A 16650-nucleotide genomic window follows, 5' to 3' on the forward strand; every position below is an offset into this window, starting at 1 on the left:
CCAGCGGGGACTATGAACCGGAAAGCGCGGCGCTGCCTGGGCCACCTCTTTCTCAGCCTGGGCATGGTCTACCTCCGGATCGGGTAAGGGCCGCTCGCATCTCCTGCACGCTGTCCCGGCAAAGTTGGTGTGGCCTGGGGAGGGGGTCGGCCGCCGGCCACCAACTTCTTCGGCCCCTCGGGGAGGCTGGGTGGGCGCGGTGTGGGAGCCGTGGGCGCACAAAGGCCCCCCGCAGGCGGGCGCCCCAGGGGCGCGCACAGCTCTAGAGACTCGGGCAGAGGTTCAGCCATCCTGAGGATGTCTGAGTCTGGAAGCCCCAAGAACCAGAGACAACCAGCAGGGACGGTCCGGCCTGGGGGACTCTGAAGAGAGCTATAGCTGCTGCAAAGGGTCAGCCCCTCCTAGGGACACTTCTGACCCAGGCATAGGAACAGCAGGTCCTTAAGGAGCTCCGGAGCCGGGAGCCGGAACGACAGCCGCTCCCAAGGAACTCAGCACCCGGAGCCCGAGAAGAACTCTGTACACAGAGGCGCGGGCACAGCCACTCCTGGAGTCAGGGCAGTCCCGGGGTGGCAGGTGGGGCTAGTCCGTGCAACAGGGAACAGGTACCTAAAGGGAGGGACCTTCGATGGCAAAAGCACAAACCGCTGCTCAGAGTCCTGACACCACCCGATTTCCGAGGACCCTCGTACTCCCGGAGCCCTTTCCTAGGCCAAGGGGACAGCTCCTCCCATCCCCACGAACACACACAAAGGTAGGACGAGAGATGGCCCTAGACACCCAGAGAGACAAGCTCGCAGAGCCAGCGCCAGAGAGACGCGGGCCACCCCGCCCCCTAAAACTGGGCACCCGAGTCCGCTGGCGCGCCTGCGGAGCAGCCCTCCCCGCTTCACTCCAGCATTTCTGTGGAGGTGGGGCCTAGGGCGGCGCTCTGGCTGGAAAGTGGGAGGGGGTGGCTCGGGACGCGTCTCGGAGCTGCAATTGCAGGGCCAGTCACCCTTTGTACTTCGGAGATAATGCGTGTGAAGCACGGAGGGGCGGGAGTGGGGGGCTTTAGGGATTGGTAGAGGTTCTGACGCTAAAGGAAGGGCCACCTTGGCAGGTTTCACACAACCTGCTTTCCCACCTCCAGCGGTGACCACCGCCCCCCCACCCCCACCCCCCGACCCCGACCGCTCGGCTTGGGGAGGGGGCAGACTGCGGGGGTTGCGGCGAGGGGGTGTGTGTGGCGGAGCCTTTGTGTTTTGCCACAACCACTCCTCCCCTCTCCCCACCCCGCGTCTCCGGAGCGAGCGGGCATTTCGCAAGTTGAACAGCCGCGGGTGCGAGCAGGTGCGCACAGAGCGGACGAGGCGGCCGCCAGCCGCTACCGCGGACCGAGAGGCGACCGCAGGCGGAGAGGCGGCTGCGGGGCTCGCGCTCTGTCTGCCTGCGGGTGTGTTTTAAGTGTTATTGATTCATCCGCGTCTGGGTGGCTTTTCTTTTTCTCCCTGCTTTAATCTTCATCTTGGCCCGCGCCCCGCCGCCCCGCGCGCATCCAGCATCCAGGAAGCCGGTCGGGCTGATTGGCGCTGGCCGCGTGAGGCTTTATCTTCTTTTTAATTAGAAACGGGGCGGAGGGACCAGGGAAGGGAGAGAGAGAAAGGGAAAACAACAGAAAATAACCTCCCCTAGCTGCCCCGCCCGCCGGACCTCCCGCCTGCCGGGAGACCTCACTGGCCCCGAGGGGGCCCAGCTGCCCTGGAGGGAGGGAGGGAGCGAGGAGGGCGCTGGCCTTCAGCACCGACGTCGCCCTTTGGGGCAGGGAGAGGTCCAGGTCAGGAGAAGAAGTTGCAGGGTGAATTTGGCCCGGCCCCACTGCTCCCTGAGCCTCGGGTTATCCATCTGTAAAATGGATATGAGGAGTAAAGTCCCAAGGTCCTTCAGAAGCCTTCCAGCTCCCAGGATGTGACTGGTTCCTCCCTGCTCAGGACTGATGCTAGGGCAAGTGTCTCAAGCACTATCCCCTTGTGACAGCAAATCCAATAATAATCAAAACCACGAGAGCAGCATACTTACCGAGTACATACTATGTGCCTGGCACTTTCTGTGTTTTAATTTTCACAGCCACTCTGACAGATGAGGACTAATTATCAATATCCTCATTTTAGTGATGGAGAAGCGGAAGTACAGAGAGGGGATGTAACTTGCCCAAGGCCACAGAGCTAGTAGGTGAAGGAAGCTTGGATGGCACCCTAGGCCTGACCTCTTAGCTGCTAGATTATTGTTCCTATGAATTTTTGACCCTAATATATCATTACACTCTGCTGGTGTAGGAATTCTCTGGGGGTCACAAGTGTTCACAGGTTCCTCCCGACTTGGGGCCAAAACGTCTCCACTTGCCACCTCTTCCTCAAACATCTCAAATAGTCTGGCTCTAGGTGTCTTAGACTCTCTCTTAGTGCCTCCGGTGAATGAATGAGAGCTCTTCTGAGTCTCCTATTTCAGATCTGTGACCCACTGGCCCCCAGATCTCAGTCTCTGTGAGCCTCAGTTTTCAGATACGTGAAATGGATATGGTGATTCCTGGCGGCCAGGGCTGTTTAGGAAGGTCCCAGGTATCTAATGTTTGCAGCAGCACTGGCCACACTGCCTTGGCATATGGTAGGGATGTTGCCAAAGTTCACTCCTTCATTCAGCACGTATTTGGGGGGCACCTGCTGTGTTGAACACGGGTACTTATTCTGAGTGATATTTTTGAAGCTCCATAATTCATTCATTCAGTAGCCATTTAGTGAACCAGCAGACAGCCTCCATGCCCCCCCGAAGAGCTCATAGTCTAATAAGACAAGTGGGAACAAAGTGGGCACACAAAACCAAACGCATATTAAAACATTTCAGAAGACCGTAAGTCATAAAGAGAATTAAGTAAACAAAACAGAGACTGTGATAGAAAGTTATAAGGGGCGGGATGTGGAGGCAGGTTCCCTTAGCTGCGGTGGTCAAGGAAGGTGTCCCTTGAAGTCACATGAATGATGGCAAGAATGATGGACATCTCAGGGGACCAGAGAGATCCCAGGGAAGGGGACGGGTAAGGACCTGAGGGAGGAAGAGCCTGAGGCAGGAAGAGGGCTGGTGTGAGGAAGGAATGAAGGGAAAGAGGGCAGGAGTGGTCTGTTATGTGCTTGGAAAGGACTGGGATCACCTCATCTCCTGGGCCACTGGTACACAGAGCCTCGCTTTAAGAAATTCCAATTCCAGAACAACTTCCTGTAGCTGAGCCCCAGGATGGAAAGTGTGAGGCACTTCGCCCAGGGCTGGCAGTGACCTTCAATAAATGGAAGCTCTTATTATTATAACCAGAGTGAGGCATCAGGGGTGAGGTCTTCTCTTTAAAAGCTCCAGAGTGCGGACCATCTTTGTGTAAAGGGAGGGCTACCTGCACCATCGCAGGGTTACCACTGGAGCCTGTCTGGGGTTATCTTGATATTAGGAAATGGCCCCACTCTCAGGCCAGACACCCAACAGTCACACTGACGCCTGTCTTTCCCTCAGACCCTACCCCATCCCTCCCCTCAGCTCTGCCTTCAATCAGTCCATCAGCAAGTTTGGTCAGCCCCATCTGCAGCCTCCCCCACTGCTGCCAAGGCTAAGCCACCACCCCTCTTACCCGTCTGTCTGTTCTCCCTTCTCCTGCCCTGGCATCCCGCATTCCTCCCCACCCCCGCCCCCGTGGGGCTGGAGGGAGGGGATCCTGTGGGTTTCCCCGCTTTCAGCCTTTCAGTGCATCCTGATGCACCTGAGAAAATTCTACTCTCTACCAGATCCTCTCCCCAGACCCTCCCCTTCCCTGAGCCTGAGGCAACAGCCTCTGTGGGTTCTTTCTGTTCATTAGCCATCCCAACAAGCTTGCTCCCCTCCCAGAACTTTGTGTTTGCCGTTCCCTCTGCCCAGATTACTCTTCCATGGCTGGCTCCTGGCCATTCAGGCCCTGCTCCTCTGCACCTCCCCAGGGAGGCTCCCCTTGACCACCCCAGCTAAAGTGGGCCCTCTCTCTTCCCTCCCAGCCACCCCCCAAATGCCATCACAGTGTCTTCATTTACTTTCCTCATAGTGCCCACCACTGTCTGCAATGGTCTGTTTTATTCATTTGTGAAATGGGTGTAGTCCCCTTCCATAGCTCCTGGAGGGCAGGCTGTTGCCTCTGTCCCAGCATGGTGCCTGGCACTTGATAGGGGTCCAAGACGTATCTGTGTAAAGAATGAGTGAGGAACATAAGAACTGTAGACGGTTCCGTCATAGGCATCCTCTAGGTGGGTCATGCCTAGAATGGGATACACATGCTCTGTTGGCATGAAGTTCTATGTAAATAGGACTTTTATTTACAATTACTTTTTAAAGATTTTGTTTGTAATAGAACACATACATACATACCAGAGAGTATATATAACATGTACAAGCAGTTGGGTGGGGTTTTTTTAATTAAAAAAAATTTTTTTTAATGTTTATTTATTTTTGAGAGAGAGAGAAGGAAGGGAAGGGGCAGAGAGAGAGGGAGAGACAGAATCCAAAGCAGGCTCCAGGCTCCGAGCTGTCAGCACAGAGCCTGACACGGGGCTTGAACCCACGGACCATGAAATCATGACCTGAGCTGAAGTTGGATGCTTAATTGACGGAGCCACCCAGGCGCCCCATTTTTTAAATGAATGTCTGTGTATGGACAACCTTTCAGTGCCAACTGCTGCCTGAAACTTTACAGTTACCATTCCCTGGCTTGACTTTGCAGTTTTACCACATAGAGATGATTCCTAGACAATATTAGGTTGTATTTTGCATGATTTTAAATTTCATCTCAATTGAACCCAACCATAAATACAAGGGCAACTTCTTTTGTGCACATTATGTTTGTGACATACATCGTCTTTGTGTGTGTATATCTTAAAAGGAAATCAAGCCTCACTGATATTGTATATATATATTACAAAAGTGCCGATAGGGAATAAAAAAATGAATAAGTGTGGGTTGGGGGTGCAGTGTCAAAAAGTTGGGACCCTTGCTGGGAGCAGTGGGAGGCGGTGGCCAGGGCCAGACACGCTGGGAGGGCTTGCAAGCCTTGCCCTCCACCTTGCTGGCCTAACACTCCTTCTCTCTATGTCCCCTGTTCCAGTGGCTTCTCCTCGGTGGTAGCTCTGGGCGCGAGCATCATCTGTAACAAGATCCCAGGCCTGGCTCCCAGACAGCGGGCGATCTGCCAGAGCCGTCCCGACGCCATCATCGTCATAGGAGAAGGCTCACAAATGGGCCTGGACGAGTGTCAGTTTCAGTTCCGCAATGGCCGCTGGAACTGCTCTGCACTGGGAGAGCGCACGGTCTTCGGGAAGGAGCTCAAAGTGGGTATGTGCTCACCCAGACACCTCAGGCAAGGTCTCACAGGCTGTGGGAGACCACAATACCCCCGGGAGCCCTCTAGGACCCTCTCACCTGCCCCGTGTGGGAATGCTCCCTAATATGGGGTCATGACTTGAATTCAGATCTCCTCGTGAGGGTTGGCTTCCTAATTTGAATCCAGATCCCCCCAATCATTTATGGCAAAGTTGAAAAACAGCAACCAGTGGCCTGAATGCTAACTGACTGATATAGCACTCTGCTGTTTCGTTAAATTGAAGACCAATTAAAAAAAAACAAAACTGTTTCGCCTAGAAATATGAATTTCTGTCTTCTTTTAAAAAATCAGCAGATCTGATGACTTATACATGTGTGTACATAGTTATAATGGGGTCAGACTGAGAATGCAGCTTCTTCAAGTGGAGCCAGGGCAGGCCAGTCACTGCCACGGTCCCTACCACTCCCTATTACCACCCAGTCCCCTTATGTGACCCACCAGGCCACTGTGGGCATTTGCATTGGTAACCTGTGATCTGTGGGGATTGTGGGTTGCTTGGACATGCACACACGGGCGTGCACGTGCACCTGCACACATATACACACAGACACGCACAAAGCGTCAGGCCACACATTTGGTTTTCAAAGCAACTGTGACAAAAACCTGGTGGAAAGGGGTTTGGTCATAGCACTTGTGGAAGATGTCATGGTGTGTGTCTTGCTTGGGGGCCAGGAATTCTGCAGGCTCGCTGCTAAGCTGTGAACTTCCCTGAAAATAAGTCAGCCTCAAGTGTCTTTGGGCTGGAGTGGTTCAGCCGGCCTGCCGGGCTGCTCTAAAGGCACCCCTGAGTTTTCTCTCTCTCCCTCAGCCCCAACACCAGCAAATTCAGTGGACACTGATGAGATCCATCCCAAATCCAGCCATTTTTCTGTGTCCTGACATCCTCCCTCTCAGGTCACGAAGCTGGGCTCCCGGGCACCCACATCATCCTGTTGCCCCTGACTATCCTGCAGACCTTCCTGCAGGCAGGGTCCTCCTCTGTAAATGAAAATCAGATCACATCATTTCTCTGCTCAACACTCCATGGAGGCTTCCTCTCGTTTCAAAACGCCCCCCATCTGCCCCCATCTGCCCTCTCCCCCCTTGCCCACCCAGGCTTGTTCTGTTTCCCAAACATACCACGCTGGGTCCTGTGCTGGAGCCCCAGCACCACGCATTCCTTCTGCCTCAGATGCTTTCTCACAGGCAGCACCGGGGCCCCTTTTCTCTGTGCATCTCTCCCTCCCGGCCACCCGGGGCCTCCCTTGATCACGGGTGTCTAAAGTCCCCTCTCACTACGAAGCTGCAGCCCATCGGCCAAGTACTCGGCACCGTCTGAATCATTCCTCACCCACTGAGATCGCCGGCTCCAAGAGGGTTGGGGCTCCCCTGTCACATCCACCGCTGGATGTTTCCTTCCTCCTTCTTGGAAGGAAGAGCAGTATCATCTTGGTCCTAAGCAGGTCTTGTGTCACAATCTTCTGTAGGCCCTTGCTTACTCACACCTGAGAGGGAAAGAGCTCAGCATCATGGTGAGGTTGGCAGGGGGGCATGTCGGCCCCCTCTTGCAGAGCCTCTCTCCACCTGTGTGCCCTTCTGACATCTTCATGGTTAGACTTTTGCCTTGCAACACTTGCCCTTCCTTCTCCCTCTTCCCTACCTCAGGGCTGACTTTTCAGGTGGAGAACTAAGGCCCAGAGAGAGTGTGGGCTGCCCCCTGCTCACACGAAATTGGGACTCCGATTCAGGTCGCTGAAATCCCCGTCGTGTTGGCATCTGTGGTTTTTCTGCCGTCTCCTGCTCACATCTCCAGCCCCCTGTTCCTGGGAACCAAGCCTGGGCTCCGGCATTATTTTAAACTCGCGTTTCGCTGACATATGAGATGCTACAGATGAGGAAACAAGCTCAGAAGGGACTTGTCCAAGGCCAACAAAAGTGAAGGACACGGTCTCCTGGGACTGGGTTTATGCCAGCACAGCCTGTAGCCTTGGAATAGCCAGCCCTTAGCCTGCCATTATAGTAGTGCCTGCTGGGGTGCATTGGAGGGCTGTGGTACACGGAGCCCCTACTGTCCAGCAGCCCCCCGCTGGCTAGAATTGTACAATTGAGGGAATTCATTGCACGTTGGGTGGCCTCAGGGAATTCAAACAATAAGAGGAGCCCAAGAAAACCCCATGATAGTATAGCAATGCTAGGGCAACAGGTTCACAGGCTTGGAAGGGGAGTGGGAGCCAGGGCCAGGAGGTGTGTGGCATCCATCTCAGAAGTTTGGATTTCTAGGCGGTGGGAGCAATTGGAGAATTTTGAACAATGGCATAGCTGCCAAAGTAAGGTCATACTGTATGAAATAGCCACTATTCAATGATTTTTGGCTTGCAAAAATGGCAACATCATATGATCCAGCCTAATAGCAATCCTGGAAGATTCATTAACAGGTGGCTATAAAATTCATTCATTTATTATGTCATTCATTAGCTCATACACTGACCAAATTATTTATTGAGTGCCCACTATGGCTGGAGGCTGCTGTTCCAGCCTGTTTGGTCAAAGAAGGCCTCTAGATTCATGAGGGAGTTGAGCTATGGCAGTTCTGGGTAATGGCATGCTAGGCAACGTGAATGGCATGTGCAAAGGCCCTGAGGCAGGAATGTGTTTGGCAGTTTGAGGAATAGTGAGGGGCCTGGTATAGCTAGAGTACAGCAACAAGGGGGAAGAGGAAGTCTCAGAGGTCAGAGAAGGAGCCAGAACCTGGACAGTGTGACATCTCTCAGGCCACATCAGGGGTTTGGGTCTTCCTCCAGTGAATGGAGGTCAAGAGAATGACAGGATCCGACTTTGAATTTAGCAGCATTGCTGTAGCTGCTGGGAACAGAATGAACCGTGGAGGTGCCACTGGGAGTTAGGAGTCTGGTCTAGTCTTCCAGACAGGAGGTGACAGTGGCTCTGGCCTGAGTGATAGCTGTGGGGATCTGCTTTGGAAGTGAGTTGCAGAGGATGGAGGGAGGCCAACGACTCAAGGGCCACTTAGAAAGGCATTACCCTGGCCGGGAAGTTGTAAGGTGGTGGCAGTGGAGGAGAGGAAAAGGAGGCCAAGATGAGACCCTCCCTTGGGTCTGAGAAGTCACGTCCCCTCTGAGCCTTGGTTTCCTCACGTATAAACATATCCTGCTTAAAGACACCAAGCAGCAAGCCTCAGATTTCATCTTTCTGGGCTCTTCATCAGTGCTCTTACCCTCATGGGGTTGCCTCTTCCTGGCAATGGCCAGCCAACAGGCTGCTTGTAGGTGAGGCATCAAGAGTGTAGTCTTTGATTTTGGGAGCTCTGGCCATCAAGACCGCACTCTGGATGGCAGGAAACGTTGTCTTTGAAGAGACTTCCCAGAAGCCTCCTGGCCTACCCCCTTCATACTTCTTCTGCTTACGTCTCATTGGCCAGAACTCAGTCACATAACCACACCTAGCTGCATGGGAAGCTGGGAACTGTAGTCTTTTATTCAGAGTAGCTATGAGACCAGCTAAGGATCTGTGACTGAGGAGGAAGAGGAACGTTGATGTTGGGGTGGGCAGCCACCCCCTGGCATAGTTATCCATCCCGTGCTGAGACCGGGACCAAAAGGCTCGCCTTCCACTGCCTCCTCAGCCTCCACTCTGGTCCCCAGCTCTGCGTTTCATGGCTCTGTCTCCCCTTCTGAATGTTCCAGATTTTACTGTATAGATCTCAGGAGAGGGCCAGGGATGTGAACCAGACAAAGGCCACTGGGATGCTAGAAACTGAACCCCAGTTCAAGCCACCTCAAGGTGAAAAGGGGAATTTATGTCTGCCTAAGTCACTGGAAAGTCAGGGATGGTGCTAATTTTTGAATGGCTTGAACCAGAGATGGTGTTGGCCTCTACCAACCCCACAGCTGCTTCTTGGGGAGGCAAGATAGCTGTTCAAGTGCCAGCACCGCAGCTTCCAGGTTCTAGAACTGCAAGGAAGAGCCTTAGCCTTTCTCTGGCTGCACCTACAAAAGTCCTAGGGTTCACCCTGACTGGATCAGGTAACAGGGCTTGACTTTTGGTCATGTGTCCATCCCAAACCAATCATTAGTGACCGAGGGTGGCAGTGATTTTGTTGGCCAGACGTGGGAGCCCCACCTAGACCGTCTCTTGGGGGAGAGGCACCGCTCACGGGTCCATCAGGCAGCTGGGGCTGCTGTAACAAAGAACCACAGGCTGGGCAGCTTAGACACAGATGCTCCTTTCTCACAGTTCTGCAGCCTGGAAGTCTAAGATCAAGGTGTCAGCAGGTTTGATTTCTTCCGAGGCCTCTCTCCTTGGCTTGCAGATGGCTGTCGTCTTACTGTGTCCTCACATGATCTTTCCCCCGTGCGCGGGCCCTTGATGTCTCTATGTCCTAATCTCCTCTGCCTACAAGGACACCTGTCAGATTGGATTAATACCCACCATGATGGTCTCATTTTAACTTAATCACTTATTTAACAGTCATACCTCCAAATACCTCTTGCCCCTTGCCATATTCTGAAATACTGGCGGTTAGAGCTGCAACATATTACTTTTGGGGAGGACATAAATCAGCCCATAACAACGAGCAAGCAGATTGTGGAATGGTTCGTGCTTTAGGGAAAGGCACAGATGGTGTGGTGGGTGCTCAGAGGTGAGACTGGACAGTGAAGGTGAGACAAGTGGACTGGACAGTGAAGATGGCCCTTGCTCTGGGTCTTCAAGGGTAGGAAGAATTTCACCAGTGAATGCGATCCCTGGCGGAGAGAACCGTGGGGCAAAGATGTGGACATTGGATTGCTAAGAGGATCTTGGACAAGGCCCTGCAGCCTCCAGATGCAGGGGGTCAGAAGTCTCGGATGAGATTGCAGGCCAGCTATTCAGGGGTCTTGAATGCCAGGGATTATTGGAATCTACAATATTGGAAGCCACAATAGTGGTTCCACATTGGTTTTATCAATTGCTACCCAGTGTGGCCCTTGGGGGCTTAAGAAGGCATTCACCTCTCCCCCTTTAGCCTTTTCCTTTTCTGAAATAATACAGTGAACCCCCCCTTGAATCCAGCACCCAACACAACATCTAGAACAAGAATGGGTAATTTACATCCACCCCTGTGAGCATCCCTGTGCGCCCCCTGCTCTCCCCACCCCCTGCTCTCCCCACCCCCTGCTCTCCTCACCAAGCCATACGTTCTCTATCCTGAACCGTGGGTTTCCCATTCCTTGCTTGTTTGTGTCTGTTTTATCATATTGATATAGTCCCCAGAAGTAAATTATTTGGTTTTAGTTCTATTTAATTTTATAAAGAAAAGATATCATCCTATGCGCAATCTTTTGGAATTTATTTTTTTCACTCACTAGTAATAAAACCCATCCACGTTGTTCCTTTAGCTGTTGCTGATTCGTTTTAGCTGGGGTAATAGACTCTAATCTATGCTCCTGTGCTTTTGGTTGTGGGACATCTGGGTTGCCTCTAAGCATTTATTGTCACATTGCCACCACACGCCTCCCTGTTCACATCTCCCGGGGCCCATGTGCATGTGTTTCTCTTGGGTGTGTACAGAGGAATGGAATTGCTAGTCACAGGTATGAATGTCAACCTGATTTCCACAGTGATTGTGCTAGGTGCCACTCCTGCCAGCCAGCAGTGTTGATCCACAGCCTCTGCAACACTTGGAATTATCGAGACTTCATTTTTGCCTAGGGATTTGGTATAAAATGCTTTCTCACTGTCGTCTTGATTTGCATTCTCCTGAGAAGTAATTCAGGTGAACCCTCTTCCTATATTTACTGGCTCTACATGTTTACTCTTCTGTGAGTTGCCTGTTCATGCTTTTTACCCATTTTTCCATCCAGTTGTGTGTTCTTGCCTCAGGTTTGACTGTCGTGGTAGTAGTACTGAGTCATGGTGCAGGGGAGTGAGGCTGGATCAGATAGCACCCCAGGCTATGGTGGCTCATGTGGGGTTCACTCTTTTGTCTTTTCATTGAGGATCCGTGAGGGCCAGGCACCGCGATAGCCCTTCCTCATGTATGGCCTCATCTGCCCCCCGACAGGAGGTCTGTCTACCTTCATCTCAGGCTCTGAGTGAGGCGGAGGCTGACCAAAGTCACATGGCTGTTTTGTGGCAGAGCTGAGATGGGTAGTGAGTTCTCTGATGCTGGGATATTCTTCTCCTTGTGTGAGCCTGCCAGATTTGAGATTCTCGAAGATGCCACGTATTTGAGAACCTTGTCTTGCTGGGCCATGTGGCAACCAAGTGAGCACTGGGATCAAAGTCACATGGCCAGGTTTCCATTCCAGCCCCACCACTACCTTGCTGAGGACTCTGAGAGAGTACCTCACCTCTCCTATCTCAGTCTTCCCATCTGTAGAATGAGGGAGTCTCATGGCAACGTTGTGCAGGATTTAAAATCCTGGCACCTGTAAATTAGGGCCATCAGAAGGTATCCCTTTGTCCCTCCCAGGAGGCTCACATGCCCATCTCAGACAAAGATGAGCTCAACGAATTGGGGATGCATGCACTGGGTTTTTTTCTTGGTGCAACAGAGTGAGGAGATGCAGAGAAGAACAGGGAGAGGCTACCGGTGCAATTGCTAATCTAAGCTCACCATTTTGACTCTACCTGTGAATTGTGTCTGCCAGTCTGTCCACCTCTCACCAGCTCCACCACCACCTCCTGGTTCAAAACCTCCATCTTTAGAGACTTGTTGCCCAGACAGCTACATCAGCCTCCTCATGTACCCCCGCGTCCCCAGCTGCACAGCCATCCGGCATAGCATCTTCCCAGCATTGCTCTGATCATGGCAGCCACCGCCCCCCCCCCCCAATGTGCAAAACCCTGTAGCGGTTTACTGTTCCTCCAGGAATAAAATACCAACAGGCCCCCCTGGTTCTTTACAGACCCCTGTGACCTGCACCCAGACCCCCTCTCCCCTCCATCTCCAGCCCCTCTGCCTTTCTTTCCACCCTCAAGCATACCAAAGCCCTTCTCACCTCAACGCCTTTGCCCTGCCTTGTCCCCTCTGCTGGGATGCTCTTTTGTCCTTCCATTGAGGACACCCATGGGTAGCGTCGACCACCTGTCCCTATCTGCCCCTTACCTTGCCAGATTTTTCGTATCACTTCACTACTCCAGGGCATATTCCCTATTTGCTCATTTGTGCAGCACTGTATAACAGTTCAGTCCCTAGACTGCCCGCTTGGTTCTTTTCCTGGCTTCCCCATTTACTAGCTGTGGACCTTGACCACACGGCAGTGATAATAGTGTCTGCTCCATAGATTGTGTCCCATGGGCTGAGATCATTTAGTCCCCATGAAGCATTCAGAACTGCGCCTGGCACATAGGATGTGCTCCGGAAATCATAGTTGTGATGTTGCTATCATCTCTCTCTTGGGCCAGAAGGCAGCTCTGTGAGGAAGCAGACGGAGGCCTCTGACATGGCGCCTGGTACATGGAGGGCATGGTGACCACAGACGGGCACCAGAGGATGTGGGGACCTCCCTGGGTACTGGTGCAGACACCCGCCCTCAGCTCCCTCTGGAGCAGGAGGCAGAGGAGAAGGGTGAAAGGGAGCAGCTGCCAAGAGATGGCAGGTAACCTGCTTGCTCCAGCATCATGCAGGTCTCCACCCAAATGCCACCTCTTCCAGGAGGCCCTCCTGGACTGTCCAGCCTGAGATTGGTCAATCTGTTCTGATGTCTTTACAGCACTTACCACCTTCAGAAGGGACATTGCTTACTTTTGCAAAGATGTGTCCAATATCAATCTTCTCCCTGACTGTGGGGGTGTCCATGGAACCCAGGCCTGTCAAGCATCTTCTCCTGGGATGCCCCACCCAGGGCCTGGCACACAGTAGGTGCTCAGAGCACACATGAAGAAACACATGACCCCGGAGCTCCTCTCTATCCTATGTGCCAGCAGCTGCTCTGAGCCCTTGAGGACAAGGCCCAGGTCTTATTTATCTTCTGACTCCCAGGTCGGTGGTACCTTGCACACAGGAAGCACTCTGTTCCCTCTGTTGTGTGAGTGGATGCTTTTCATTCTGACCTCAATACGAGGCTGAACATTCATTCCCGCACATTTCATTTTAATCCGTTTTAGCCTGGCCTTCTGTTGGCTCTCCCTTCCACCTTTGCATTGGCTTCAAATGGGGTAAACATGCTAATTAGGTCAAGGCCTAGGGAAGACCCCTTCCCCATGGCATGATTCAAAAAGACGCGTTCCCAGGATCTGTTCAGCAGAATGATACTGTCCACCCGCTCCCTTCCTCCACCAGCGTCTCTGGAGAAACATAGGAGGGCTCCCTGGATGACAAACTGGGGAGCTCCCTACTTGGGGGAGCCAGAATGCCCACCAGCATATTAAAGGCCCTGAAAAGTCTTACAGACAAGAGAGCAGCTTGAGCAGGCTTTTCCTGAAGGACCCACTCATCTCTGACCTTGGACTCACTGACCATCTGGTAGAATGCTCTGCAGAGGCAGCCCCTGCCCCCCACCCCACAAGAAACACCACTCATATATATATATATATATATATATATATATATATATATACATATATATGTGTGTGTGTGTGTGCGTGCACGTATATGCATATATATGTATATCCCATTTATATATCACATTTTATGTATATATCATAAAATACACACACACACACACACACACACACACACATATGACGTTTTCTTTGTCCATTCATCCATTGATGGACCCTGAGGTTGTTTCCACATCTTGGCTATTGTAAGGAATGCTGCAGTGAACACAGGGTGCAGGTATCTTTCCAAGAGAGTGATTTTGTTTCCTTTGGATATGTATCCAGAAGTGGGATTGCTGGATCATATGATCATTCTATTTTTAATTTTTTGAGGAACCTCCATACTCTTTTCCATAGTGGCTACACCAATTTACATTCCCACGCATACAGTGTTTTTATTTATTTTTCCCCTAGGTGCTTTTGGTTGAATTTGTAGAATTTAAATGCTCATGGGATCCCACACCACAAGCTTCCCCTGCCCCACCATGTGTCCGCCATTCATTCATTTATCGGTCCCACAGATATTTACTAGAATCTTCTGTGTGGTAGACTGATGAAATGGCTTTGCCTTCAGTGTGCTCACAGTTTGGTGGGGACAGACAGCAACATCAGAGCAGAAAATGTGCTCTGGGATCTCATAGGTGAGGAGAGGGCACCAGGCAGGTAGACTGTAGCACAGAAGGCTGCCTGCAGGGGTCATCTGTGATGGGCTGGTCCACACTAGAGGGGGGAAGGCTGTGGCAGGGGAGAAGCCGTCAGGAGAGGCTTGCAGGTGTGACCCAGCCCAGAGCCAGGGGGTCGGGAGTGTGATCCGGACACCCTGGACTCTAGGGTGTGGGGGAGGGAGGGCAGAAAGAGGCTGGAGAGAGAGGTGGGCATGAATCAGTCCGCCAGTGCTTTGCCAGGAGGGGAGCTGTCAGAAGAATTTCTTTCCCTTGTGTCAGGGGAGAGACAGGATGTGGGAAGATAATCACATTCTTAGCACATATAGAAATTTGCTCTGTCCCCAGCATTATTGTCAACAAAGAAATGGTGATTTCCCGACATGCGGGACGGCTGCATTCTTTTCCAGATACTCACGACCTCCTGTTTGGTACTCCCCCGCCGGAATTTTTCCAGGGATGGGCACAGATGACCTAGGATCCAGGCCCTGGGAGGGGAGTACCACCCTCCTGTGTCTGCACACCGGATGACTTTAAAGCATTTCTAGGCTTTTGCTCCTGTGGCACTCTTTAGAGCAGGGTGACCCGCTGGGCCTAGGTTCCCTCGTCTGGGAATCCGTGCCTCACACAAATGGCTCCGTCTTTTTACCCATTTCAGGCTGTGAAAACAGCCAAAGCACACGTCTGGTGAGCTAATGACTGCTTGGAAGGATGGATTCGAAGGCCTTCCCAGTGAGTGAGAGAGACAGAAGCAAGGGGCGGGCCGGCTCCACTTTCTCTCTGCCATTTCTTAACAATGCGCCATCTTGCCTGAGCGAAAGACCTATTCTTTCCCTATTCTTGCTTAGAACGCAGCTAACAAAGGACTTTTTGTCTCCTTTGCATTTTTTTTTTTGCAAGCCTCAGTTCATCCTGGGTTTTAGCTCTCCTGACACTATTCTTTGAGATGAGTCTTTTGTTATAATGTTCTCTTTCCAGCTTTCATATGGTGGACAGACAGACACACACACACACACTCACATGCTTACACGCTTTTACACACACTGTCATTCACTCATTCAACTATGGAGGCTACGCAGATAAATAATCCAGCTCCCCACAATCTAGTGGGAAGAGACAGAATTCAATTCGACACCAAGTAAGGAGAGCTAAGGTGCTGGGCCACAAGCAGAAGGAGGGGCATATCAGGAAGGTCCCTCAGAGAGGGGGCACTGGAGCTGGTGAACCAACAGTGCATCTTGTAAGAGCTACTGGTTATTGATCCCTTACCAGGTGTGGATAAGGGATTGACAGATTCTGTCATGTGCTTTGGTTTTTTAACCATCCAAGCGACCTTAAGAAGGTGACTATATTCCCAGTTTACAAAGGAGGACACTGAGGCCCTGAGAGGTCAATGAACTCATCTAAGGTCCTGCCACTGGGAAGTGGAACCAGAATGTGAAACCAGATTTATCGCCTCCAGGGCCCTGCTTTGAAAACACCTGCCTCTCACCAGGCAGATGGGAAGAAGACCATGTCCAGGCTGACGGAACAGCATGCGCAAAGGCATGGAGGCAGGAAGGGGCAGATGTTGACCCTTCGTGGACGGTCAGCAGGATGCACTGGCTTTGCCCAGTGAGAAGAGAGACCCTGAGGTGAAACTGAGGCAGGAGAGAAGGGTGGAGACTGGGGGCCTGCACATGCCCCTCCCCCAGTTTCCAGCTCTAAGGGCCTATTATCTTAGCCAGGCTCAGCCCAGACATGTACTCCCAGCACCCCCAGTTCTTCCAGTTGTTCACTGAGAAGCTCTCTAGTTCCTCTGGATGGAGACAGCCAGATGTGGCATTCTGAGCCCAGAAGGGCTGTGAGCTGCCATGCCATGGGACTGGCAAAAGCAACCTTTTTCCATCTGTATATTTTCCAAATCATCATATATTTCAGCCCGTGTCACTGCAGATTGCTCACTCTCTGACCCATTGGCTTTAAATAGCAAAAGAAAAAAAAATACAATGCACTTTGTGGTTTCCAGTAAGATACCGTAAATACACCCAGATAATATTCCGGTGC

The 16650-nt window shown here is 52.0% G+C and overlaps 1 protein-coding gene across 1 annotated transcript in view; it reads left to right on the forward strand.

The window, feature by feature from the left end:
* WNT7A (Wnt family member 7A) overlaps positions 1 to 16650 on the forward strand; it is a 63858-nt gene continuing 47208 nt past the window's right edge. The window contains exons 1-2 of the mRNA XM_030307491.1: positions 1 to 83; positions 5147 to 5373. Of these exons, the coding sequence (XP_030163351.1) occupies positions 13 to 83; positions 5147 to 5373 (298 nt within the window). The 5' untranslated portion in view covers positions 1 to 12. The remainder of the gene's footprint in view (positions 84 to 5146; positions 5374 to 16650) is intronic.

The sequence above is a fragment of the Lynx canadensis genome, chromosome A2 (genome assembly GCF_007474595.2).
Source record: "Lynx canadensis isolate LIC74 chromosome A2, mLynCan4.pri.v2, whole genome shotgun sequence".
NCBI classification, from domain to species: domain Eukaryota; kingdom Metazoa; phylum Chordata; class Mammalia; order Carnivora; family Felidae; genus Lynx; species Lynx canadensis.